General features: G+C 34.2%; 3 protein-coding genes across 13 annotated transcripts; 2 read left to right on the forward strand and 1 right to left on the reverse strand.

Annotated features, from left to right (window-relative positions):
• Positions 1-1,451: 1,451 nt before the first annotated feature.
• LOC103328918 (GDSL esterase/lipase At4g10955-like) lies at positions 1,452-3,826 on the forward strand. The gene is made up of 2 exons (XM_089050615.1): positions 1,452-1,797; positions 2,690-3,826. Exons 1-2 carry the CDS (start codon positions 1,580-1,582, stop codon positions 3,708-3,710), a joined length of 1,239 nt encoding a protein of 412 aa, XP_088906741.1. The 5' UTR covers positions 1,452-1,579; the 3' UTR covers positions 3,711-3,826.
• Positions 3,827-4,072: 246 nt separating this feature from the next.
• LOC103329045 (uncharacterized) lies at positions 4,073-12,190 on the reverse strand. Of its 10 annotated transcripts, none has more exons than XM_089050610.1 (12): positions 10,941-12,190; positions 10,679-10,829; positions 10,375-10,518; positions 10,110-10,253; positions 9,496-9,572; positions 9,034-9,133; positions 8,279-8,327; positions 7,592-7,640; positions 6,108-6,184; positions 5,357-5,395; positions 4,768-4,844; positions 4,073-4,654 (listed from the first exon to the last, which is right to left on the reverse strand). In XM_089050610.1, the coding sequence occupies exons 1-12, from the start codon at positions 12,188-12,190 to the stop codon at positions 4,436-4,438; spliced, it is 2,376 nt and encodes a 791-aa protein (XP_088906736.1). In that variant the 3' UTR covers positions 4,073-4,435. The 10 variants fall into 10 exon arrangements, 6 of the variants coding, with proteins under 6 accessions (XP_088906736.1, XP_088906734.1, XP_088906737.1 ...); XM_089050608.1 differs by having other exon boundaries at positions 5,357-5,445; XM_089050611.1 differs by lacking the exon at positions 7,592-7,640 and adding an exon at positions 7,908-7,926.
• Positions 12,191-12,729: 539 nt separating this feature from the next.
• On the forward strand, positions 12,730-18,711 carry LOC148918275 (disease resistance RPP13-like protein 4). 2 transcript variants are annotated; one of them, XR_016126153.1, is made up of 3 exons: positions 12,730-14,621; positions 14,846-14,953; positions 18,097-18,711. XR_016126153.1 is itself a non-coding variant. In XM_089050614.1 (2 exons), the coding sequence occupies exons 1-2, from the start codon at positions 12,730-12,732 to the stop codon at positions 14,850-14,852; spliced, it is 1,899 nt and encodes a 632-aa protein (XP_088906740.1). In that variant the 3' UTR covers positions 14,853-14,989. The 2 variants fall into 2 exon arrangements, 1 of the variants encoding a protein (XP_088906740.1); XM_089050614.1 differs by lacking the exon at positions 18,097-18,711 and having other exon boundaries at positions 14,846-14,989.
• The last annotated feature ends 5,856 nt before the right edge of the window (positions 18,712-24,567 follow it).

A 24,567-nucleotide genomic window follows, 5' to 3' on the forward strand; every position in this document is an offset into this window, starting at 1 on the left:
CCCAAAGTCAACTTTTTGGGTGTGTTTATAAATGGGTTTTGAGTGTGTGTAATGATGGGTTTTGGGTGTGTTTATATGTTTAAATAGTGCTTGGGTTTTTTTATAATTTCAACTCCCATTTTGGGTGTTTTAGTGAAACTCCCATGGCTATCAAAGGGATTTATATGATGCAAATCACAAAATAGTTTGGGGAACTTAATGCTAGAAAAGGAGACAAGTAGAGAAAGACTGCATCCTTGAATTAGAGTGAGTAATGAATTTTAGTTTGTTGTATTAAAGGGATGTTATAGGTGTGGGATGATATATATATAATAACAAACAACGACTACCTTTGATAAAAAAAACAAAAACAAAAACAAACTTGAGAGTATTTCCAAGATTGTCTCTAAAATTTAGCCAAATTTGAGCTAAAAAAGCAAAAAAGCTATTACATCAAACTACTTAAAAATTGTTCCTCTTACAATGTTCTCTATTTCCTAAAAGTGTGTTTTTTCAACGAAAAGCCAACTAGTGAACTTACTGTAGTTGCGATTTTCCCTTCTTGTCGCCAAAATGGATAAGGAGCTGGGTATAGCAAGTCGGCTAGATGCTCTTAGTTTATGTAAAGAGACTAAACCAATTAGCGGAGGCTGGACCGTAAATTGCAATTTCGTTAGTTCGGTATAAGATTATACCTTTTTTAGTGTAAAAAAACCCAACAAATTTTAATCGTAAATTGTGACTACCGAATTTGAATTGCTTTTTCAATTATTTTTTCCCACCCCTAACTAATTGAAAAGGAGATTAAATTAAATCAATTTCTATAAATTTAATTGAATCACATAAATTTGGATTCTACTGATTATTTGAATTTCCAATTAAACCAAACTCAGGTCAATGTTTGTTGTTACATCCTGAATATTTGAAGTTTGAACTTCCAGATTAAGCAAACCAATAATATCTCCGTGGCCCCCACAAACAGTACATGGGCCCCATTATCTAACAAAGGATCACCGTTAAAGAATGATCCTAACTAAGGATATCCTACTGTATAACCTCTGACTTTCGTTAATCCCACGGTCCCCACCAACATAACATAATCCAATTTGCATTCTGATGCTAAATCTCACTAAATTACCAAAATAACCTCAGGATTCATTGCCCTCTAAGAAATGCTTTTTTAGATTCACGCCAATAATTAATTTGGTGTTTTACTTGTATCTAAATTATATAAAGTTCTTAAAATTAAAATAATGGCCATGATGTATGTTTGTTTCGTTCTCCATTTGAGAAATGTCATCAGCAATAGTTTGAACTTTTTCTTTGAAATTGAAAACAAATGTTAGCAAAAAATAATTTGAGCAGGGGTGTTATGGTCATTTCAGACTGAGCCCGTCAACATGGCCAGTAATATGACCGTTGGAGCCCTACAAAAAACCAGGCGTTTCGAAGCATTAAATTAAATTAAATTAAAAGGAGAAGGAGAGATATCTCAAGGACTTGAGCGAATCAGATACCAAAGCAGAAGACTTCACAAGTTGAAAACCCAAAACCTTTCCTTTTCCATAACCCCACTCAGCCCTCTCTCTCTCTCTCTCTCATGGAAAGAAACCCAAAACAAAGGGAGGAAGAAACTGAAGAAAGAGGCGGTGGCGGTGCTGGTGGTGTCGGTGCATTATTAATGGCCCAAGGTGGTGCAGAGGAGATAGCCAAGGAGATTGTGGCAGCAGAGGACGCTCCTCATCCGTACGCTTTTCATGTATCTGGACCTCGAAATTTGACTGCTCCGAATTGGAGGGACCTTATAAACTCTAGTTGGTCAGTACCCATTTCATTTCTTTTATAATTTTTGTAACGTTTAATTGTCTTCGTTCTTGGATTACAGTGAATGGCCAATATGTTACAAAGCTCTGCCCTTTAGAGAGTTTCACATTTTTGAAGGGCCTAGTGGCAGAGGAGGTTTCTCTGTCTTTAAGAAATTCTGTGAAATGTGTTTAATTGTTGCTTAAAAAACATTATCAGAATGGGTTTCATATTAAATATTTGAAAATTTGGAAAGCCATGCTTGGATTTTTATTTTTATTTTTTGTCTGAGAGTTTTTGTCAGTCTATGTTTTGAGCTTTTATTAAAGAGTTAATAAATTAGGGAAATGCATCTTAGATCTCAGATCATTTCAACTAGGATCAGCCGAGAAACTTGGTATCAAATTTCGCTGCATTTTTGTGGGACTTTCCTTAAATTATGGGCTCCTAGATTTATGAATTTTGGGGGGTGATCTCATTCCATTCTACTAGTCTTTGATATGGAAGGTTATTATTCTATGATGATATGGATTACTTATGAAAAGTTAGTTCCATTTTAGTAAGCTCAAATTCCAATTATAGTTAAGCCTCTATTATTATTATTTTTTGGGTCATATAAGTCTCTAATTTGTATCTTATTGTGTTTGCTTGGTTGTTTTGGCATACCATTCTATCTAGAATTATACAAAGAATGCTTTTGACATTGTAAATTTAGTGATCTGGATTTAGAATCATTGAATCAAATGCTAGCTTTGTTTCAAATTTAGGCAGAACTGGTTCTGGGTTAAGCTTCTTATGCTTGTTTCATGTTTGTCTCCCCAATATGACAATGGCACAACTTTCATGGAATATAGGGGATGAAAAAACATATCCCACTAATATTAGTAAATTCTTTCTTTTCATGCAGGAAGGACGGGAATTATAAACGAACTGTGATTGCATGCTTCATACAAGCAATATATTTGCTTGAACTCGATAGACAAGAGAATAGAGATGAAACAAATGCTCTAGCTCCTAAGTGGTGGATACCTTTTAAGTATAAACTATCGCAAACCTTAATCGATGAAAGAGATGGATCCATATTTGGGGCAATTTTGGAATGGGATCGGTCTGCAGCACTTGCTGACTTTGTACTTATCAGACCAAGTGGTGCACCAAAGGCGGTTTTAGCGCTTAGAGGAACATTGCTCAAAGGCCCAACTATGCGAAGGGATATTGAAGACGACCTTCGTTTTCTTGCTTGGGAGAGCTTAAAGGGTTCTGTTAGGTTCAAAGCAGCTATGGAGGCTTTGAAATCAGTTGCTGAAAGGTATGGAAGTAGTAATGTTTGTATTGCGGGACACTCATTGGGGGCTGGATTTGCTCTCCAAGTGGGAAAGGCATTAGCCAAAGAAGGGATGTATGTGGAAACTCATTTGTTCAATCCGCCTTCTGTTTCGCTAGCAATGAGCTTCAGAAATATCGGAGAGAAAGCAGGATTTGCTTGGAAGAGATTTAAGTCAATGCTCCCTTTGAGAAGTGGAGCTCAGGTCAGCAGTGAAGAAGGGGATAGGACTTCTGGTTTTGGATTGAAGAATTGGATGCCAAATTTTTCGGGTTTGAAGAATCCTGGTATGGGTTTGGGAAAATGGGTTCCACATTTGTATGTAAATAACAGTGACTACATCTGCTGTTCTTATACTGAGCATGATGGAGCAGAAGTAAACAATGCTAACAAGGAGAATGTGCGTCCAACAAATGGTCAAGTAGCAGCAAAGCTGTTTGTGATGTCAAAGGGAAACCAGAAGTTTTCGGAGGCTCACGGTTTAGAGCAATGGTGGTCTGATGATTTGGAACTTCAACTGGCTATGCATAACAGTAAGCTCATTAGCAGGCAGCTGAAATCCTTGTATAGCCTTCCAGCTCCACAACAAACACTTGCTAGATAACAAAGGCCCTCTTGTTTTCTTTCTTTCTTAAATAACTCGTTTTCGACTCGGGCATTCCATACTGTCATGTTTTTATACTTTGTCCATCTGTTCATAATGGCTATTGCCTTTGCTCATCGTTGTTTGTCACCTGTGTTTATTGTCATTTTCATTTGTTCAAGTTCTCTAAATTTTCCTAAGATATCTGAAAAAGCTTTACAATTTTTCCTCCTACAGTACCTCAATGTGAAATAAGCATGAGTAGGTGTAGAATAAATCATGTTGTGCTCTGCTTGGCAGGATATGACAAAGTCCTGCTCATGCTGTGTTCATCTTAATAGTGTTCGGGCACAATTGCATCATATATGTGACATGAGCATGAATGAGGTGTAAAATAAATAAAAAAATATATTCATGTTATGCTCTGCTTGGCTAAGCTTGGCAGGATAAATCAAATATGCCAAAGTCACAACACAACTTAAATACTTCACTAGTCTGTTTCTTCACATCCACAACTTCAAGGAGAGTTGGGGAAACTAAAATATAAAGAAATATATGCAGGAGCTAGTTGTATGATAGGGAGTGCTTGCTTCAGTGTAATATTTACAATCACAGGGGATTTTCAAAGTGTGCGCTAAAAACTGAATAATCTCAAACTGATGAGTTAAAGCAGCGAGCATCAATCAATCAAGCAAACTCAAGCCTAGACTTGCTGCTGTTGCATTAAATTTCTTACGTCTTTCAGACTAATCCTTAGAGTTAGCTTGGGAAACACTGGATTGTGTGGAGAGATGGATACTTTTTGCTGCGCAATCGGGAAGGGCAAGAATGTTGACTTGACGGTGGTAAGAGATTTCAATCTCAACCAATTCATCAGTAGGGATACGAAACGACAATCCTTCATCAATTCTGAAGTGCACAACCTCTTTTGCACCTTCTTTAAACTCGAAGCGAATTCCTCGTACCTTAATTAAAAATAGCGGTAAGTGAAAAAAAAAAGTAGATATAAGTTTAGCAATCCTCTCTTTGAAATGGATGCTGCAATCTGAACAAATATCAATTCAAGATGATGTATGACCTGATCAAGGAGAGTCCAGTCTCTGCTCGCGTACCAAAATCCATATCTGCAACCGATAACTTCGAGGCGTCCATCGTCTATGAAAGATAGGTTCGTGGCGTCTGTAATTAACTCAATTTTAACATAGAAAATTTGAAGTAATTAATGGGTATATATGTATCGGTGTTGCTATTTAGACAACATTATTACTCACTACCTCTGTAATATGGTAAATCCTCTTTTAAAGAGATGATCATTAATGTGATCGTACAAATGCAAGGTCTTGTTATATGGACCACATTTATTGATCACATTGCTGACAACCTCTCTAATATGATAGGTCCCACATACATTGGTGGGGTCACTTCTATTACAAGGATCAGCATCCACTGATTTGAAAAACATTTGTAAAGAAAACCCTAAACCCTGATCATAATACAGAAAATTAATATAAAGGATCCGAATCCCCTTTAAAGAGGTGATCAGGTGAATAAATATGGTACAAATAATATTAAACCTGATTGCAAATGCCAATCGCAGAAACATTAACCAATGCATGCACATCTCATGAAAACAAAAACATGTGTAAACAAAGAAAAAGGAACCTCACTTTTCCATCTTCCATCGTATTTTTTGCCACCCAACGATCTATTTTTGGACCAAAGATAGGCAAGTTAAGACAACAAATTGAATCCATTCTGTACATGTATACCAAGGAGACATAAAATTAGAGTACGCTTAAGTCTGCACGCACATGCATTTGTGTGTGAATGGTGTATATATATATATATATATATGCTTAAATGTAAAGCAATCAAAACATAGCCAGTGAAGGGTATAACTCAGGTGGTTTTGCTCTTTCATTTCTACTCATATGGATAGAAGTTCAAAACTCTCAGGCACCCAATAAATACATGTAAATCTCCTCCCCAATAGGTTGTACTAAAAAAAATAATCAAACCTAAAATCAAAAGTGATGATCATTATCTCTTCTTCTTTTTTCTGCTAGAAATATGAAAAACATCAATGTCACTTGAACTAAGTAAACAAAAAAGAAGAAGTTTAACTTGCATACTAGTGGAGGTCTCATGTTCAAATTTTTATGGCACCTTCACATTGTCGCTTCGCATATATATATATATATATATATATATATAAATTATTATAAGAAGTGATGACTTGATAACAACATAAATTCCCGATGTACAGAGAGGATTACCCTTTTGGTGCATTTGACACTGACAGAATCAAGTTTTTATGAAAAATTATAAAGAAATAAAAACTCACAACAGAAAAATGATATCATCTATAAGGGAGCAATAAAAGAAGTTGAGTGTAAATTCCACGATAATTATGTACCTTTTCAGGAATGTGAAGCATTTCCCACTGACCAAGATGATTCAACACCTTTACTTTTGCAACTGAGGTTAGGTTGTCGCTGTTAGGGAAAACAAAAGTATAAAGTACTAGAAGAAGAATATGTAGTTACCTTATATTTTCACAAATGTTCTATGAGGTTTACGAAATTATCACATTTGATACTTCACTAAATTACCGCGCGTATATAAAATTGGTCCCTATTGTGAGATTCCATAAAATTTTTGTTAAATTGATTATATGGCATGTATGTGGAGCCATGTGTCTAATAATAGCATGCCATGTGGATCTAAATAAAAAATATTTTGAAAATATTTAAAAAATAAAAATTCAATAAAACATAGATTTGGGATTTTTTTTGTCAGTTTTTAAATTTTTTAATCATTTATGAGTCTGCCTTTTTTTTTCCTTTAAAAAAAAAAAAACTTAATGACATGTTTTGAGATATACTCGTTAGTACTTGTTGGAATGTTTTCAAATATGAGTACTTGATCATTTATTGTTTTAAATTTCGAATTGATAATGGTAAGATAATTCCTTCTATTTACATCAAAATTTCAGAATTTAATAATTTTATGGTTTGAAATTAATTTGTTCAAAGGGAAAGAATGTGTTTTTGCTTTCTATAGTTCTTGATCCTCTGTTTCAGAATTTAATAATTTTATGGTTTGTATACCACATTCTCATACCACTTTATCTTGCATATGAAGTGGACAATCACATCAATTAAAAAGTGTCAATAAATCATAAAAGAAAAGAAAATGTTAAATTAATTTTAATTGATGTGGTTGTCCACCTCATCTGTCACATAAGGTGGTATGAGAATGTGGTATACATTCCACCCACCATTATTTCTAAAATACCCTTTAATTATTAATTCAAGCATTTAACTAGAACTCTCTCTCCTCGTATTTTCTTGTATTTCTGTTTTTGTGTTCTACAAGATTAGGATTTCGATTAGTACAAACAAACAATACATGGCAATCTAATTTTGTTGTCAATTCATAAAAGCAGAGGATTTCCACTTTTTCATCTGCTGGTGAAAAAGGTCATCAATTCTAGGCACGTTTTCTTCTTTTTATCGCAAAACAAAAACATACCTTTTAAAAGTAGAGGGTTTTTGGTTTTTTTTTTTTCGCAATCAATCTAGCTAAAATTAACTAAATATAAAACAGCTGGTGGGTCAGATACACATTGTTATTTGGGAGTTTCACTAAAACACCCAAAATGGAAGTTGAAATTATAAAAAAACCCAACACCGAAAACACTTTATAAACACACCAAAAACCCATCATTACACACACTCAAAACCCATTTATAAACACACCCAAAAAGTTGACTTTTGAGTTGATTTTGGGTGTGTTTCTATGTTTAAATAGTGTTTGGGTTTTTTTATAAATATATGTCTAGGATTGAGTTTATTTATAAATTTGTATTGTTATTTTGCTAATAAGGAAAAATAACATACCAGTTCCAGAAATCCCTAAAAAGTAGGATCTCCATCGCATAAGGAACTTCTGTAACAACAAAATTCTTGTATTACAGGAGGATTGTTATTTTCTTCTCTATGTATGCGAGTAACCTTAAGGACTAACCATGTCACAAAAAACATAAAAGACCAAAGATGATAATTTCGTGAACCTCAAAGACCTTTTGTGAAAATAAACCTATATAATTTAATATCAAATTACCAGGATTGGATACCAATAATTAGTAATTTCATATGCATACAGGGTTATTTATAACAACATGATGAATAATCATGAAGCTCTGCTAATAAATACCTTGAATTCCAATCTTGGACTTAAATATTGGCCATTTCGGAAATATTAGTAGTCCCCAAATGTAGAAATTCCGACAAAAATATGAATAAAAACAATAGAAATTGTTAGAGAATTATGAAACTTGGAATGAAACTTTGAGTCATGTTTATAAAACTAGATGTGAGTGAGATGAAATTTGAGCCATCCAAAGTGCTAAAATCCAACATTCTATTGTGTTGTGTTGAAAAGTGTTTAAAAAATGTGTCCATTTGATCCTGGCTCATTAATTAATACATGAAAAATATGGAAATGAAATGACGTATAAAAAAAAATTCAATTGATTTTGGGCACGTAACGAAGAAAAGAAATTAAACAAGGATGAAATTCTTTACCTCTAAACATGAAGTAGAACCAAAATCGTCCGTAAAATGTTGGATTATCCTAAGAAATGTATAAGAATTGAGGAATTAATATTATCTTAAGATAAGAAGTGGTAATAAGGAAGGAGAGATGAGAATGAATGAATGCACTAATTGCAAGAAGTGGACTCTAGTTATATAAGTCTGAGGAGCAATCCATTTTCAATTATGTGCGCATCAACCTGCACGGCACCCTCTTCTTCCTAATGAATGAGAAAGGCTGCCTGCCAGAATTTAGACTACAAAACAAATCCTTGTTTGTATGTTTTAACTTCTGAAGTTGACATTTTGAATTCTCTGCACAAACAAATTTGGCAACTCTTCTTAGCCAAATTTTTTGACATGGAGGACCTTATATCAATCCTCATTCATACACTGTGGAGCTTTTGATTAGAAATGATGACAAAAAGGAAGACAGAGAGAAAAAAATGCTACGACACTTCATTTGCTTACATGAATCACACAGATTTTCTAGTCGGCACAATTTACAAGTCAATCAAATAGTTTGAGTGGGAGTTTGACTACCCAATCTAGAATCTCACGCGTGTTGAAATCATGGGTTAACTGGTATTGCATACGATTAACTTTTATCCAAGCAACACCATCACGTGATGTACATGTTACACTTATTCTTCTCGTATCATAAAAGTGAAGTGATAGGTCCATTGAAAATGGAGTTTGGAGATTATAAAACAAAAAGAAAAAAGAAAAAAAGGAGCAATTCTTACCGCTTTTCCCACATCTCCAACCTCATGCAAAGAATGTGGTAATCCGTCCATAAAAGAAAGAAATGGTTTTTGTTGTTTCATCCTAATCAGACAATGCCAGCTGAAAATCCAATAAAAGAATAAATAAGATTACAATTTACAACTACATTAAATTAATGCAGATTAATTTACCCATTAATTCTTGTTATCTTACTATTAAAAGTTAACTTCAATGTAAACTAAAAAGAAATAATATGAACATATATAATTAAGTACATATATATAATTGTCAATGAGGTCTAGTGGAAAAATGACATTCATTTTCATATAAATGGTCTTAGGTTCAAACTCTCATGGTACATAATTAGTAATGCGTGTAAGAGAAACCTTTTTTTTTCTATAAATTTTTTTTATATTATTGCTTATATTTAAAACAAAATACATATAGATAAGAGTTAGCCATACAACATCTTGATCGAATACCTATCAGTTTTCATCGATTTTGCCAGTGCTACGTCAACAAGGAACAATCGCAGCGATGATATATTTGAAATGTCCTTCTGGAAGTAGTCAAGGCAACATGCATAAATGAAATAAAGTATTAAACGTTAGTGCCTATATATTACGAGTACACCATACAAAAATTCCTATGTGCCTTAAATAAATTTATTTATTTATTATCTAATTATCATCCTTCTTTTTTTTTTTTTTTATAAATTTATGAAAATTGTACCTATTATGAAATAATAGAATAATGTACCCAATACAAATTTATAAATTCTTCGAATTATCTATCTATTATGTAGGTAAATTATTGTAACCTATTTTTTAAACAGAAGTATGTATTTATCTATTTGCCTATCTTGTATTAGATATGTAGGTAAATTATATTTTGCATGTAACACCATAATTTTCCAATATACAATTGCCTAATCAATATTGTTTTAGGTATATATTATCATTGTTTAATATTTTTATTCGTGTATGGTTTGTGTTACATTGTTATTTATGTATTCATTGATTTATTTTTAACAAAACTTTTCAATATTAAATAGTTGCCAATTAAAAAAATTAAATATAAATGCTAAACGTCCCACCCATCCAAACGAAGCAGCGATTTTGTGTTGGTCTACGCTTTCTAAAATCGGTCGTGGTACCGGAGCAATGGAGGGTGACTCTGGCAATTTAAGATCACAGATGACTCCCAAAATCAAGTTTACAATAGCATCCCGGCCAACAACCTGAGATAGAAGAAATATATATATACACATAATGTCAATTTAAAAAAACATATTACAAATGTTATTTAGAAAAGTGTAGACTACGCTTTAGCAAACCGTATTAATTTAACATGTTACTCACTATAATTCTCATCTTCCTTTGAATTTCAGAAGCAAAACCATAACAGCCTTTTTGCTTAAGCTTTTCTAGAGTACCATAAACATCCTTTAGCACTGTCTCAGGATTATCATATGCCTTTGTTTCTCCTAGTAGTACACCAAAAACCTAGAAAATAAAGGAAAAAAAATACAATATTATATTTACAACAAACTTTAATCAAATCCATGCATGTTAATTAGAGCTTGAATTATACATAAACTATGTTAAAATTTCATTTCACATAATATATGATCAAAGTGCATGTGTTGTTCAATGAGAAAAATACCTGCTCTTTAGTAAGGAGGTCGCAAAATTTCCCAATGAGTTCTTCTCCTTGTTGTCTATCGTACATATCAATAAACACCAACACTGGGGATTTTTTTATATGGAAGGAATCAGGTAAGTCCTCAGATTTGTGGTAGGGCGGAGAAGTCCTCCTGCATGTGGGACATTCATATTGGTGCGTAAATAATTCGAAAGACAGACGATAACAAAATAAGGGAGTAAGTAAAGTACTGTATGTATAATTAATAAGTTGAGAATAATACTCAAAATTTTGGGAGTTTTGGGACATGATTTCTGCGAGTGTCCTAGCGGCCAATGGTAGACCATAACATAGATCCTTAATTTCATTCTCAACCTTTTCCAAATGTTGTTGATAACCAAAAGCAGTGGTGGCCTTATATATATTCCAGCAGCTTTCTCTGTCCAAAGGCTCAAGAGAAATAATCAAGCTCTTATAATGTTTATCTGACCACTTCGCCGGTACCACCATAGCTTCAACCACTTCCGGTATCCTACTAGTGACGATGACGGTACCACCACTACCCTTAGGCAATCCGTGCGACAAGCGATCCCCAACTTTCTTATCACCTTCCTGAACCTCAAGTACTTGTCCTAAATCCGAGTAGAAATCGTTCATGTGCCACACATCATCCAACACAATCAAATAACTTTTACCTGATAAATGTTGGTTGAGCCTTTCCAAGAGCGCAGCAAGGAGATGACCAGAATTATTACTACTTATCTTCTCCTCCTCCTGGATGATGCCATCTCCATCGGCAACGGCATCATGGTCCAACTTACTAAGCATACATTTCACAATGCTGACCTCAATTTCTTCTTCTACTTGTTTATTTTCTTTGATTATATTCGACAAGCATAACCAAATTATAGGAGAAAATTTACCTAGCACCATCCACCAACTCAAAACCTCGCGCACCAGAGTGGTCTTACCCACGCCTGCCATGCCCACTATCCCAACTGCCGCAAATCCAGCACCTGATGACGGCCATGATTTTAAAAGAAAGTTCCCAATCTTCTGTAATTGCTCATGAAATCCCACGACTTCAGCCTCCACTACAGGTAGTTCGATCTCTGAATTCTCTTCAGGATCAGGACGACTTGATGATTCCCTCAAGTTATAAATTCTTTCTTCCTTTTTCATAAACTCAGCCTTGCGTTTTATTGCAGCCAGCCGCTTCTTCATCTTCCGCACGAAACAAATCTTCCTCAAACTCAAATGGTTGAAGACTACAAAATGAGTATTGTGATGACTACGCTTCTTCCACTCATGTGAGAAGACCTGGCACTTGGTCAAAGCGTCGGTGAGGTCCAGGAGCACAGAGATAAAGCGACAGTAGTAATCTCCCGTAAGTCTTCGAGTATCTATAGCTATTACAATATCTTTGATTGCTCCCAAATCAGAAATGAGAACAGCACCTGATAATTCAGACTCTGTCTCGCTAAGAGCTGCCAGGAACTTATTCCGGAGAAATTGAGCAACATCCCCTGCCATTCTTCCCCTTCAACACTATATTTATGTATCTACTGCAATTTTAATCAGAAACTGGGGGGAGTAATATGAAGAGCACGTAACCACACCTTGGCCTTTGCGCTTTGATCAAAGGACCTGGATCTGTTATTGGAAGAAAAGGTTATGTCTCTAGTTCGATCATTTTCATATTTTTAGCAGACTTATATTAGTTGGTATAAAAAGTTTGTGTCTCTAGTAGCACTTTGTGAAGCTACAACTAGTATTATAATTATACGAAGATGACGAAGCTTGTGTATTATCAGACTTATATTAGTTGGTACAAAAAGTTTGTGTCTCTAGTAGAAGCGCGAATTGTGCCAAGAGTCATTATTGTATTTCTTTAAAAAAGATGATCTTACGGTTAATTCTATTATCTTATTTGTTTTTTTAAAAGAAAATTGAATGGTAAGTTAGTTCACGTGTTGTTGTTGAGGTAAACTTGAATAATAAAGAGGCAGACACGTGGTTGCCTCAATCTATCTGCAACAGGCTACCTCCTTTTCAGTGTAATTGCATCTGAAATGAGAAATGTCACCTCAACCTCAAGAAATGCAGAGAAGTTCCTGCCCAAGTTATTGGATCGTCTGGGAAAAGCCAAAGCCAAGGTCATTGCCAACATAAATCCAGGTCATGATCAGGAAGTGGTTCTGACTCGCTTTCAAGAGATTGAAGATGGGCTTCGACAAATGGAAAAATTACAATTGCTACCTAGAGTTACGCTCTGGGAGCACACTCTGTTCAACCAATTCACTGTCTTAGAACGTCGAGTTGACAAGTTTTTCTTGGGAGATGATGAGAGCAATGCTTTCATCGGCCTAGAGGCAATCACCAGCTTCCTGACTAGCATGATTAAAAATGTCGACCAAATAAAAGCCTCAATTCCTGTAGTGGAGTTAATGCCGAGTTACCCTGCGCCCAGTTTAGAGGTTACGCATCGGTCTCAGCCAGAGTCGGGTCTAACAGCAGCTAAGAAGTTATCAAAAGAGTTGTCACAAATGGGCTTCGAGAAAGGAATTTACGAAAGCCGTGCCATGGCTAATCTGAGGAGGAGTTACGAACATCTTGAGAGCACCGAGTTGAGGCTCTGCTTCCTCTCTTTCTCAATCTTCCCTGAGGAGTCGGTGATAAAGAAAAGGCCTCTAATTTACTGGTGGATTGGGGAGGGCTTCATCACGGCCACCCAAGATAAGACAGCTGAAGAGGTAGGAGAAGAAATCTTTGGCAAACTCATGAAACAGGGCTTGATTCAACCACATGGAAATGTTAATTTATCCACTAGTTGCACGCTGCACCCTTGGATTCGTTGTATGCTGATAGGCTTGGCCAGAGACGCCCAACTCTTCAACTTTGATTCAGACTGGCTGTGGATGCCCTCTTCTAAAGCGTCAATTTGCAGGCGCGCGTGCTTAGTTTTTGATCAGAACCCGACTACTCCGGGTGAGGAAGATCTGTTTACAGTATTCAATGTGAACAGCAACTATCTTAGCTTCAAACGTGAATGGCTTAGCAAGTTGAAGAAAGTTGTTGTTCTTCAGCTGGGACGGTGGCAGAGCTCACCCACGCATCACATTGAAGTGGATGATGAAGGATTATTTTTGAAAGGTATTGGGGCTCAGCACTACTTGAGCTTCAGGTATCTTAGTCTCCGAGGAATATCAGGAATAACAGGGATTCCTTCTTGTATCTTTAACATCATCAGCCTTGAAATTCTGGATCTGAGAGCATGCCACAATTTAGAGACATTGCCTTCGGATATCTCATCGTTGAGGAAGCTCACTCATTTGGATATATCAGAGTGTTACTTTCTCGAAGGCATGCCGAAAGGGATCAGCAAACTCTCTTCCCTCCAAGTACTTAAAGGTTTTCTCATAGCCAATTTGATAAATACTCCCTCAAGACTCGGTGACCTTGCCAAGTTGAAGAAACTAAGGCGGCTAAGTATATACATAGGGAATGAGGCCGTAATGCATGACAACGAGTTTGAAACTTTGAAGGAAATTTCATCTCTTCGCCGCCTCAAAATATCATGGGCAGTGGTTTCTTCAGAGTTGAAAGAAAAGATTTCCCTCCAGTCCCGGGATTTCTCATTCCCACCGGATTTAGAAAAATTGGATCTTCAAGGCATCCCTCTGAAAGAAGTACCATCATGGCTGAACCCGAGGCAACTGAAAAATTTAAAGAAGCTCTATATAAGAGGCGGGGAACTTTGTAGCCTGGACCATGCAGGGGAGGAGACCGTCACTGAGTGTAAGTGGAGGGTGGAAATCTTGCGTCTCAAGTACTTGAGTAATATGAAAATAGAACTTCTAAAGGTCGAGGATCAGTTTCCTCATCTGTTGTACTTGGAGATTAAAAAGGACATAAATGAGGAAGGCATATTTTGGAGCAAATCTCAAGGTCAGAAATTAAGCAAGTAAGTTAACGCCCCGATAAAGTTAGTCCTCTGTATCTAGTTCGTGTCTGCAGCATGTTATAATTAACTGCATGCCCTATTGTAATTGTATGCACGCATCAATCCCTCTGCAATATGCAAGAACAGAGAGAAGTTTTCCAACCCCACTTCTTTTCTTAAATAATTAAATTTCTATTGTGAAATTTAAACAAACAAAAGTTTTACTAATCCTCCTCTTTTTACAGCTGTTGATAAGTGTAGCAGGGCTTATCATTTTCTTTAGCAGTGTCAAGCTGCAGTGATTTGGCATCACAATAAAAGCAATCCAACATTGCCTTGGGGGACCTTATTTTGTAAGAAACTCATGTCATTTTGCTTCATATACGCTAGCCTCTACCGCCTTGTCTGTAAGAGGTTTTTTTAAAAATAAAAAAAAATATTTATTTTAGAATTAAAAAAGATAATGGGTAGTTGTGTTTCATAAAAATAGGATCCATTATCTGATTTTTCTTTTAATTTTAATTTTTTTTAATGTGAAAAGTGTGAATTTACCATATTATCCTCATTTAGTTAATAATTTCAATTAATGTTTGCATTAACCAAGTGCATTTTCTAGTATTTTGAATGTTTTACCATTATCTGCCTTTTGCTTTATATATATAGATAGATAATGCATATTGTATTGGTTTGGTTGATTCTAAGACAGAAATTAAGCTTTTTATTCGTTTCTTGTTTAATGGTATCAAAGTTGTAATTTTCAGAGATTTTAAGTTCGAAACCTCCGATCCTCATGTGCTCCGGGGAGTTGTCCTTTATTTAATAATTTGGTTTTTTTTAACTCCCCCAAATTGTCTTAGGCTTGGGAATGTGAACATGGATGCTCTTTCAGAATCTGATAATTCATAGATTAAAGTGGTGCTGCTTCGTTAAGTCGAATTATTAGTTATGCAGATTGTTCTAGTGATAACCATCCATTTCACGATTTTCTTTTGGCCTAAGGATTTTATTTCCATCACATGTAAAAGAAATTCTTCGATGTGACCATCACATGTAAGTATTTTCTATATCCTTAAGTTATATCAGTCATGTAATTTAATCATATTATAAAACTTTGATTAATAACATTACGTGGTTAGACTGTCACACCAAAGAGTTCACCTTCTGTTATGCTGGTCTTGCGAGTGTGGTATTAGTTTACCCTCTTCGGTTCTGGCCTTTCTTTTCAGGTTCCTTTGAGCTTTCTCAATCGGTGAGAAAACCATAATTTCGAACGACCAGTTTCTCTTTTTATAATTGAAACTCTACACAATAACCCACCAACTTTTCATTAATTTACTGTTATCCATCTATTATCATTAATTTACAACCTCATTTTCTGGGCATTTAATATGGTTTCAGTTTTTTTTTCCTTTGCTGGAATATTCCTCATATTTCCTTTAGCATTCAAAATTTGTCAAACCGTGTATTTGAGTCAACTGTGTCTAAAATTTCAGTGGGGTTATTTACACTAACATCCCCTGAAGTTTTTGACTTTTTCACAAAATATCTTAAAGTTTCAGAAATTACACATACACTCAATGAGGTTTTAAATTATTTTCACAAAACCCTTGTTCATTGATTTTTTCGTCCAAAGATTGATGATTTTATACAAAAAAAATTCTACAAATGACAAAGTTTGCCATTAAAATTAGATTGCATATACATTCATTGACGTTAATTTTGTCATTTGCATAATTTTTTTTCCAATGAAATCATCGGAATTTGGAAGAACAATCAACGAAAAGGAGTTTTGTGAAAACAAACTGAAATATCAATGGGTGTTCATGTAATTTTTGAGACCCGATGGAGTTCTGTAAAAACACAAAAAACCTGAAGGAGTTTTAATGTATATAACTCTTTTTCATTGCCACATCTACAATCTCAATCCATATATATACATTAATGCATTTATAGGGAAATATACATGGGGTGGTACTTTTGAAAATATTTTTGCTTACCATTTTAACTCAAGGTATATGCTCACCACCTTTCTTAATACTTGACCTATGTTTATAGGCATAACTATGGTTAACTTTTTACTTTGATTTATGTAATCATAGTTATGCTTATAGACATGTATCAAGTGTTGAGAAGAGTAATGAGCATACACCTTGAATTAAAATAGTGAACAAAAATGCTCCTGTACTTTTCATCTAAAAAAATTTCTGTAGTATTTCTACGAAATATTTTCATCTCAAATGAAAATAATTTACCTATCCCTTTTTATACGGGACATAGGTAAATTATATTCACAATAGTCTAATTAGATCCGAAGTAGGTACATTATTTATATATATAAAAATAGGTACATCATTTATATATGAAAAAAAAGGAACATTATTTATTAGAAAGATAGGAACATTATCTATTAAAAATAATAGGTACATTATCTCTCCAATGGAGGTTTGAAACCCGACAACATAGGTTGGCTAGCCTAGCTATATCTTTAGCTAATATGACTTCATGGGTGCAGGAACCTCTGTGCTCATCCAACACGTTTTATATAAGGACCTTTTGTAATGTGCTCTTTTTTTTTATTTTTCTTTTTAATGAGCAAAAGTTTGGGGGAAGGGGAGTCTTTTGTTGTAATGTTCTTGTCTTCAGCAAAAAAGAATCCTTTTTCTTATTTCATCAACAAAAAAGAATCATTTTCTCTTCAGCCAAAAAAATATATATATTTTCCTTTTTTCAAAAATAAAAAATAAAAAATCAACAATATAAGGAAAGTTGAAAGAAAATCAATTGAGCCTTTACCACTTCTAAAGGGTTGATTAGGGGTACTTTTGGAATCTAAATCTATAATAAATAATATTTTAAGTTTGATTAGGTAAGTTGCTCAGTTGAATCCTAATCGTTGAATTTTACTTATAAAAATTGAATTTTACTCATAAAAAAATAAAGTGATGGATTGTATATAAGAGAAATATAATTTTAAGGGGAAACTCCATACAAACTAGAAACCACCGCACATGCATAAGTAAGGGAAGTTGTTCATAGAAAAGAAAGAGAGAAAAAATAGGTTGTGGGAGAGAAAAACTTAAGTAAAAGAAAATTTTAGTTACCATATTTTCCTTTCATCTTAAATATAATATTTTGAGTTATTTTGCGGGACATTTAAAGGACGTTTTATCTTCTTTAGTTGACAATTAGGGTTCTCTTAAATAATAAGAATAGATGTTAATGAGTCTAGCCATGAAAAATGGCCTTGATTTGCAGATAAGAGGTCTCATGTTCGAACACCATAGCATCTTAGTTTTGTGTGTGTGTGAGAAACCCTCCCCCTATATTTTTTTTTGGACGACTCTCCCCCATAATTTAGACTATAGCTTGTACTAAAAAAAATAACAATAATAATAAAAATAGATAGATACACATTTTTCTTTATAATTGAAAAGTGCAAAGTAGAAAATTACAGAAAGAACTGAAATAAGATTCCCTTGCTGTATTTGACGTGCAGATAAGCATGATGGGCCATTTGCCTCAATAATTGTTCCATTTTTCCGATCCCCTGCTACCACTTGAGTTGAGACCACGAGAAGCACATTGTTGATGATCATGCAGGGGCAGGACTGGTGGAGCTTTTATCAGTGGATGTTGGAAAATTGAAAGATTGATGTTGCAGGTTGGTCCCATTTCTTGGTTCTTCTTGCAATTTGTCTATTTTCCTCTCATGTCCTGTCGTCCACAATTGATTTTCTTGTCTACCGTTATACCCCACTTGAAAGTAAAGTCCGATAAATAAAGTTAAAGTGGTGCTTGAATTTATGCTTTTTCTTGTGGCAAGTATACAGAAGTTTTAAAGGTCATTATCACACATAAAAAAAAAAAAAAAAAGTTTTAAAGGTCATACTCAAGCTTTATCATGTTTCTTTAATGGGAAAATGTCACTTTTGATTCCTGTGGTTTACCACTTTTACCACTAAGGTTCCTGTGGTTTCAATTTCGTCACTTTTGTCCATGTGGTTTCAATTTGATGCAATTTAAGGACAATTTCAAATTTATGATACTTATTGAGGGGCATTTCAGTCCAAACTTGCAGCCCCTCCCTAACCACCTCCATCGGCACTAGACCTCCAAAACTCCTCCCTGTTGTAGACATTGACAATCTCACTGTCTAAACCAACAACAAACAATGCTCCTTGGAGATGTACAAAGCGAGGTACCATTATACAACATTCATTAATAGTTTTTTTTAGAGATTATGTTGAATTACATAATAAGAAACTATTAAAGCTTGTGACACTGGCACAAAGTGTAGTAAGAGGTGCAATTGATGATGATGCTGCTGTAATCCTAGGCTATTTTTATAAAGCTTACAAAAGACCGAAGTAGACTTGCTCTGGCTACCGTGTTTTTCTTTTTTTGGAGATTACCTTCATCCCTTATGAAGAAATGAGATGGATTATGATTATAATTGTGAGTTTTTCTTTGGGTTCAGAAAAAAATAAAGAAATGTATCTTCCTTGTGTAATCCCAAGACCCGCTTGATTATGATTTTGTTAGTTGATGTTTATGTATAGATGGCCATAATTTTTATCAACAAAAATTCAAATGGAGCATTTTTTGTTGCTGGTTTACAACAGAGATAAGTTTTTGGAGGGGCTGCTGGGTGGCTGTAGGGTGGTTGAGGAGGTGCTGCAAGTTTGGACCGAAATGTCCCTCAATAAGTATCAGAAATTGGGAATTGTCCTTAAATTGGTTCAAATTGAAACCACAAGGACAAAAGTGACGAAATTGAAACCACAAGGACCTTAGTGGTAAGTGGTAAACCACATGGACCTAAAATGACTTTTTACCTTCTTTAATCTTTAGTTGTGTCAAGCTGCAATCAATTGAAACATGGAAGGTAGTGATCTTTGCATCAAAATGAAAGCAATCCACTTTCTTGAGGAACCTTATTATGTGAGAAACTCCTGTCATTAGAATCATATACCTCGTGTTGGTTCATTTTATGATAAGCTTAAGTTTTTTTTAGGTTTAGTGATTATCTTACCTAACATAGTATCGTGTTCGTTAATTTTATAATCTTAATAAGCTTAAAGGCCAGCTTGACATTGCTGTGTTGCAGTGGTGGAGCCAGATTTCATGTGTGAGGGGACCTCTCACAAAATATAAATAATAAAAAATTGGGACCTCTCAAAGCTGATCTAATAGAGAAAATTAATATGAGGGTCCGAATCCCTATTAAAGAGGTGATCTGGTGAATAAATATGGTACAAATAATATTAAACCTGATTGCAAATACCAATCGCAGAAACATTAATCAATGCATGCATATCTCATGAAAACAAAAACATGTGTAAACGAAGAAAAAGGAACCTTACTTTTCCATCTTCCATCATATTTTTTGCCGTCCAACGATCAATTCTTCGACCAAAGATAGGCAAGTTAAGACAATAAATTGAATTGATTATGTACATGTATACCAAGGAGACATAAAATTAGAGTACGCGTAAGTCTGCGGCGTGCATGTGTGTGTGAATGGTGTATATATATATATATATGCTTAAATATAAAGTAATCTAAACATAGCCAGTGAAGGGTATAACTCAGGTGGTTTTGCTCTTTCATTTCTACTCATATGGATAGAAGTTCAAAACTCTTAGCCACCCAATGAACACGTGTAAATCTCCTCCCCAATAGGTTGAACTTAAAAAAATAATCAAACGTAAAATCAAAAGTGAAGATCATTAAAAATAATAGGTACATTATCTCTTCAATTGAGGTTTGAAACCCGACAACATAGGTTGGCTAGCCTAGCTATATCTTTAGTAATATGACTTCATGGGTGCAGGAACCTCTGTGCTCATCCAACACGTTTTATATGAGGACCTTTTGTAATGAGCAAAAGTTTAGGGGAAGGGGAGTCTTTTGTTGTAATGTTCTTGTCTTCAGCTAAAAAGAATCCTTTTTCTTATTTCACCAACAAAAAAGAATCCTTTTCTCTTCAGCCACCAAAAAAAAAAAAAAATCCTTTTAAAAAAAAAAATAAATAAAAATAGACAATATAAGGAAAGTTGAAAGAAAATCAATTGAGCCTTTACCACTTCTAAAGGGTTGATTAGGGGTACTTTTGGAATCTAAATTTATATTAAATAATATTTTAAGTTTGATTAGGTAAGTTGCTCAGTTGGATGCTAATCGTTGAATTTTACTTATAAAAATTGAATTTTACTCATAGAAAAATAAAGTGATGTTGTAAATGCGTGAGTTGGTAGATGACCACCATACCTCTTAGTATTCCACTGTTAGATTTTATGTAACCTATGCACTAAGTATTTGTAATTAGTGCTTGTAACCTATAGGTATATTGTAAATGATGGTATTCAATCTCTTATCTTGTAAGCCTATAAATAGGTGGTTCTACCAAAGATTAAGATGAGGAATAAACATGGTGAAACTTTATCTTTAGCATATCACTTCTCTCTATATTTTCTCCCTCTAGTTTTATAACACGTTATCAACACGACATTGCTCTTGATATGTTTTCTTTCTCTGAATTTTCATTCTTCTTATATGAGCTAGAGTCATCACATGATATAGAGTTTCTTTGTACTCACCATCAGACTTCATCATGCTTGTTTAAGAAAAAAAAATTCTTATTCTTATTACACATGAATATAATGCCATGTTTTTGTTTTTATTTGTTTGTTTATTTAATTTTAAGTATGATCTTAATTATTATGATGAGTTTGTACTATACAAAAGATCAGGGCCCGAAGTTCCTCGATCCTCATCATATAACTAGATTAGGACCTAGAGTTTTTTGATTGAATCAAAACCTAAAGTTTTTTTATTCCAAATAATTGAGGGAGTGAAGTTCCGCGAATTTAAAGAGCACATAAGGACATGAAACTCCTCGATTTTGTATTAATCAAAATCAATCAGAATTCCATGAGACCTACATATGTCAAGAACCCGAACCAGAAGTTTTGAGTGCATATACATCGATTTGAGTATTAAGTTCAAAGCACAACTATTAATTCAATTATTTAGATCTACGTATTCAAACCTGAAGTTTCGAATATATATTGATATGAACCTGAAGTTCATAGTTTTTCATGGATATTAATACCATATATGAACCTGAAGTTCATTACTTATTTGTGCCTATATGAACCTGAATTGGTTGGAAATCCAATTTGTAGTTTTATCTACATATTGAATCCACATTAATATTGGATTATTTTGGAATTTCATAGTTTTAATTTATTTATTTTATTCCTTATTTATACCACTTTACTCATTTTATTTTATTTTATTTTATTTATGTTGGGTTATTAGTTAATTTCGTTTTACAATGGTAATGTTTTGTATTACCGCCCAAATATTGACAGCTAGAGGCGTTTATTGGAGAAACTTCCTACTTTCTTTTGTGGGTAGGAAGTTTCCAATGTCATGAACCAAAAGTTCATGAGGCCCCAATATTACACAACTATTAAAGTAGTTGAAATTTATGATGTCATGAACCAAAAGTTCATGATGCCTCAATATTACATAACTATTAAATTAGTTGAAGATTATAATATCATGAATCAGAAGTTCATTGACCGGATAACTTGTATGTTGTGGCATGACTATCTTGGCAATCCATGTTCCACAATGATACATAAGATTTTTATAAATTTGTAAGGACATCGTTTAAAGACTCAAAATATTGTCTTGTCCAACAAATATCATTACAAAGAATGATCACAAATAAAAGCTGTCATAAGATCATTTCAGTCAAAAATTGACTTTGAGCCCTCTTTCCTGAAATAATTCAAGGGGATATTTGTGAGCTTATACAACATTTAATTATAGATCACTTCACCAGTTTTATTGAATAGGCTTACTAAAATGGTCACATATTTGTCTCTTGTCAAGATGCTTACGAGCACAACTCCCACATTATCCAATCCAGTCAATTTGAATTGATAATGATGGTGAGTTTATTTTCCTACATTTTGAGACAATTTTCCCCTCGTTAGGGGGAGAAATGACAGTTCCTGAAGAACGATTGAAATAGTGTTGAATCGGTCCGCTTTTGTCTCATCAAGATAATGCATATGCAAGCATGGATTGATATTCATGTATCACAATCCATTAACATGACCATAAGTGACTATGAGTATGATAAAAATATAGGTTCTAAAAACTTAACTCCCTAGAAGTGGAGATTATTTGAAAAATTCAAGCCCTATAAAAAATAACGCTCTATATGAGGTTATGATCCACATACTCTAATTAATTCATCGTAAAAGAGATGTTTATCCCATAAGTGACAACATCATCCCCTGAAGAGGCATGGTACCCCAAAGCAATGAGATGCTTACAAATTATGCATGCGCATGCACATGAGAATTGTGGGATCACGAATTGATGATACATTTGGTTTATTAGTAGCTACTACAATCATCAAGGGCTATGATTATATTAAATCGCCTTATGAATGTCAACAAGTTAAGTGATTGGCCAAAATGGAAATAGGCAATTCCATTTATCACTAAATATGAAGTGTGGGATATTGAACCTATAGCTCAAACACCGAATTACAAATGTTAAGTATGAAGGTTACAAATTGGTGTTTGTGAAGTGAAATAAGATCACTAATATGACATAAGGTTTCCTGGTAGAGACATGGTTTTAGTCTCCCATCTCATCATAGATGCATCCACATTTCTATAAGTGTAGTTGTTATTTTAACGCTAAACTTATAGCATGTGTTAAATGCATATTTATTAAGACTGTATGGTACATGGAAATCCTTAAAGCTTATGAAATATTTGAGATATATCGGATGAAGTGACCCTTTGAAGGATATAAAGTTCCACAATATCCTTAATTAAGAGTTAACACTAAGAGTTTGAGTATTTTGAATTCAAATTTGATATTGTTGTAACATATTCTAACTATTAAATTAGTTGTTGATGCTCCTAAAGATTTCAATCATTTGAAAAGTGAAAAGCAGGTCGAATAGTGTGATAGACGATCATGTATGAAGACAATGTTGCTTGTATTGCTCAAATAAGAGAAGGGGAGATATTAATCAGGGGGAGATATCAATCAGGGGGAGCATCCCAATTCTACTACATACAGGACATATGCGCGTTGTACTATTTTTCCCTTCGACTAGGTTTTTGTCCCATTGGGTTTTTCCTAGTAAGGTTTTAACGAGGCAACATAAGCGTATCCAACACCATATCAATGATCCAAAAGAAAGTTTCAGTCTTTTTTCCTTCGCTTTGGTTTTGTCCCACTGGGTTTTCCAAGCAAGGTTTTTAATGAGGGAACTATGTCATTGTATGGTGGACATCCAAGGGGGAGTGTTGTAAATGCGTGAGTTGGTGGATGACCACCATACCTCTTAGTATTCCACTGTTAGATTTTATGTAACATATGCACTAAGTATTTGTAATTAGTGCTTGTAACCTATAGGTATATTGTAAATGATGGTATTCAATCTCCTATCTTGTAAGCCTATAAATAGATGGTTCTACCAAAGATTAAGATGAGGAATAAACATGGTGAAACTTTATCTTTAGCATATCACTTCTCTCTATATTTTCTCCCTCTAGTTTTATAACAAGTGATGGATTGTATATAAGAGAAATATAATTTTAAGGGGAAACTCCAAATTTACTTTTGAAAAAAGTGCGTATTATACATTATTTTCATACAAACTAGAAACAACCGCACATGCATAAGTAAGGGAAGTTGCTCATAGAAAAGAAAGAGAGAAAAACTTTAGTAAAAGAAAAATTTAGTTACCATATTATCCTTTCATCTTAAATATAATATTTTGAGTTATTTTGCTTTAAAAGGGACATATAAAGGACGTTTTATCTTCTTTAGTTGACAATTAGGATTCTCTTAAATAATAAGAATAGATGTTAATGGAGTCTAGCCGTGAAAAATGACCTTGATTTGCAGATAAGAGGTCTCATGT

The sequence above is a fragment of the Prunus mume genome, linkage group LG4 (assembly GCF_029339155.1).
Source record: "Prunus mume cultivar Tortuosa linkage group LG4, ASM2933915v1, whole genome shotgun sequence".
In the NCBI taxonomy this organism is placed as follows: Eukaryota; Viridiplantae; Streptophyta; class Magnoliopsida; order Rosales; family Rosaceae; genus Prunus; species Prunus mume.

Bases quoted from the DNA above. Each gene is read 5' to 3' on its own strand.
- LOC103328918 (XM_089050615.1), top strand. From the start codon at position 1,580: ATGGAAAGAAACCCAAAACAAAGGGAGGAAGAAACTGAAGAAAGAGGC. The intron at 1,798-2,689 runs GTCAGTACCCAT...CTTTTCATGCAG, and splicing joins GACCTTATAAACTCTAGTTG to GAAGGACGGGAATTATAAAC.
- LOC103329045 (XM_089050608.1), bottom strand. From the start codon at position 12,190: ATGGCAGGGGATGTTGCTCAATTTCTCCGGAATAAGTTCCTGGCAGCT. The intron at 8,328-9,033 runs GTAAGAATTGCT...TACATTTCTTAG, and splicing joins TTGGAGATGTGGGAAAAGCG to GATAATCCAACATTTTACGG. The intron at 5,446-6,107 runs AGGTACATAATT...TATACATGTACA, and splicing joins AATGCTTCACATTCCTGAAA to GAATGGATTCAATTTGTTGT.
- LOC148918275 (XM_089050614.1), top strand. From the start codon at position 12,730: ATGAGAAATGTCACCTCAACCTCAAGAAATGCAGAGAAGTTCCTGCCC.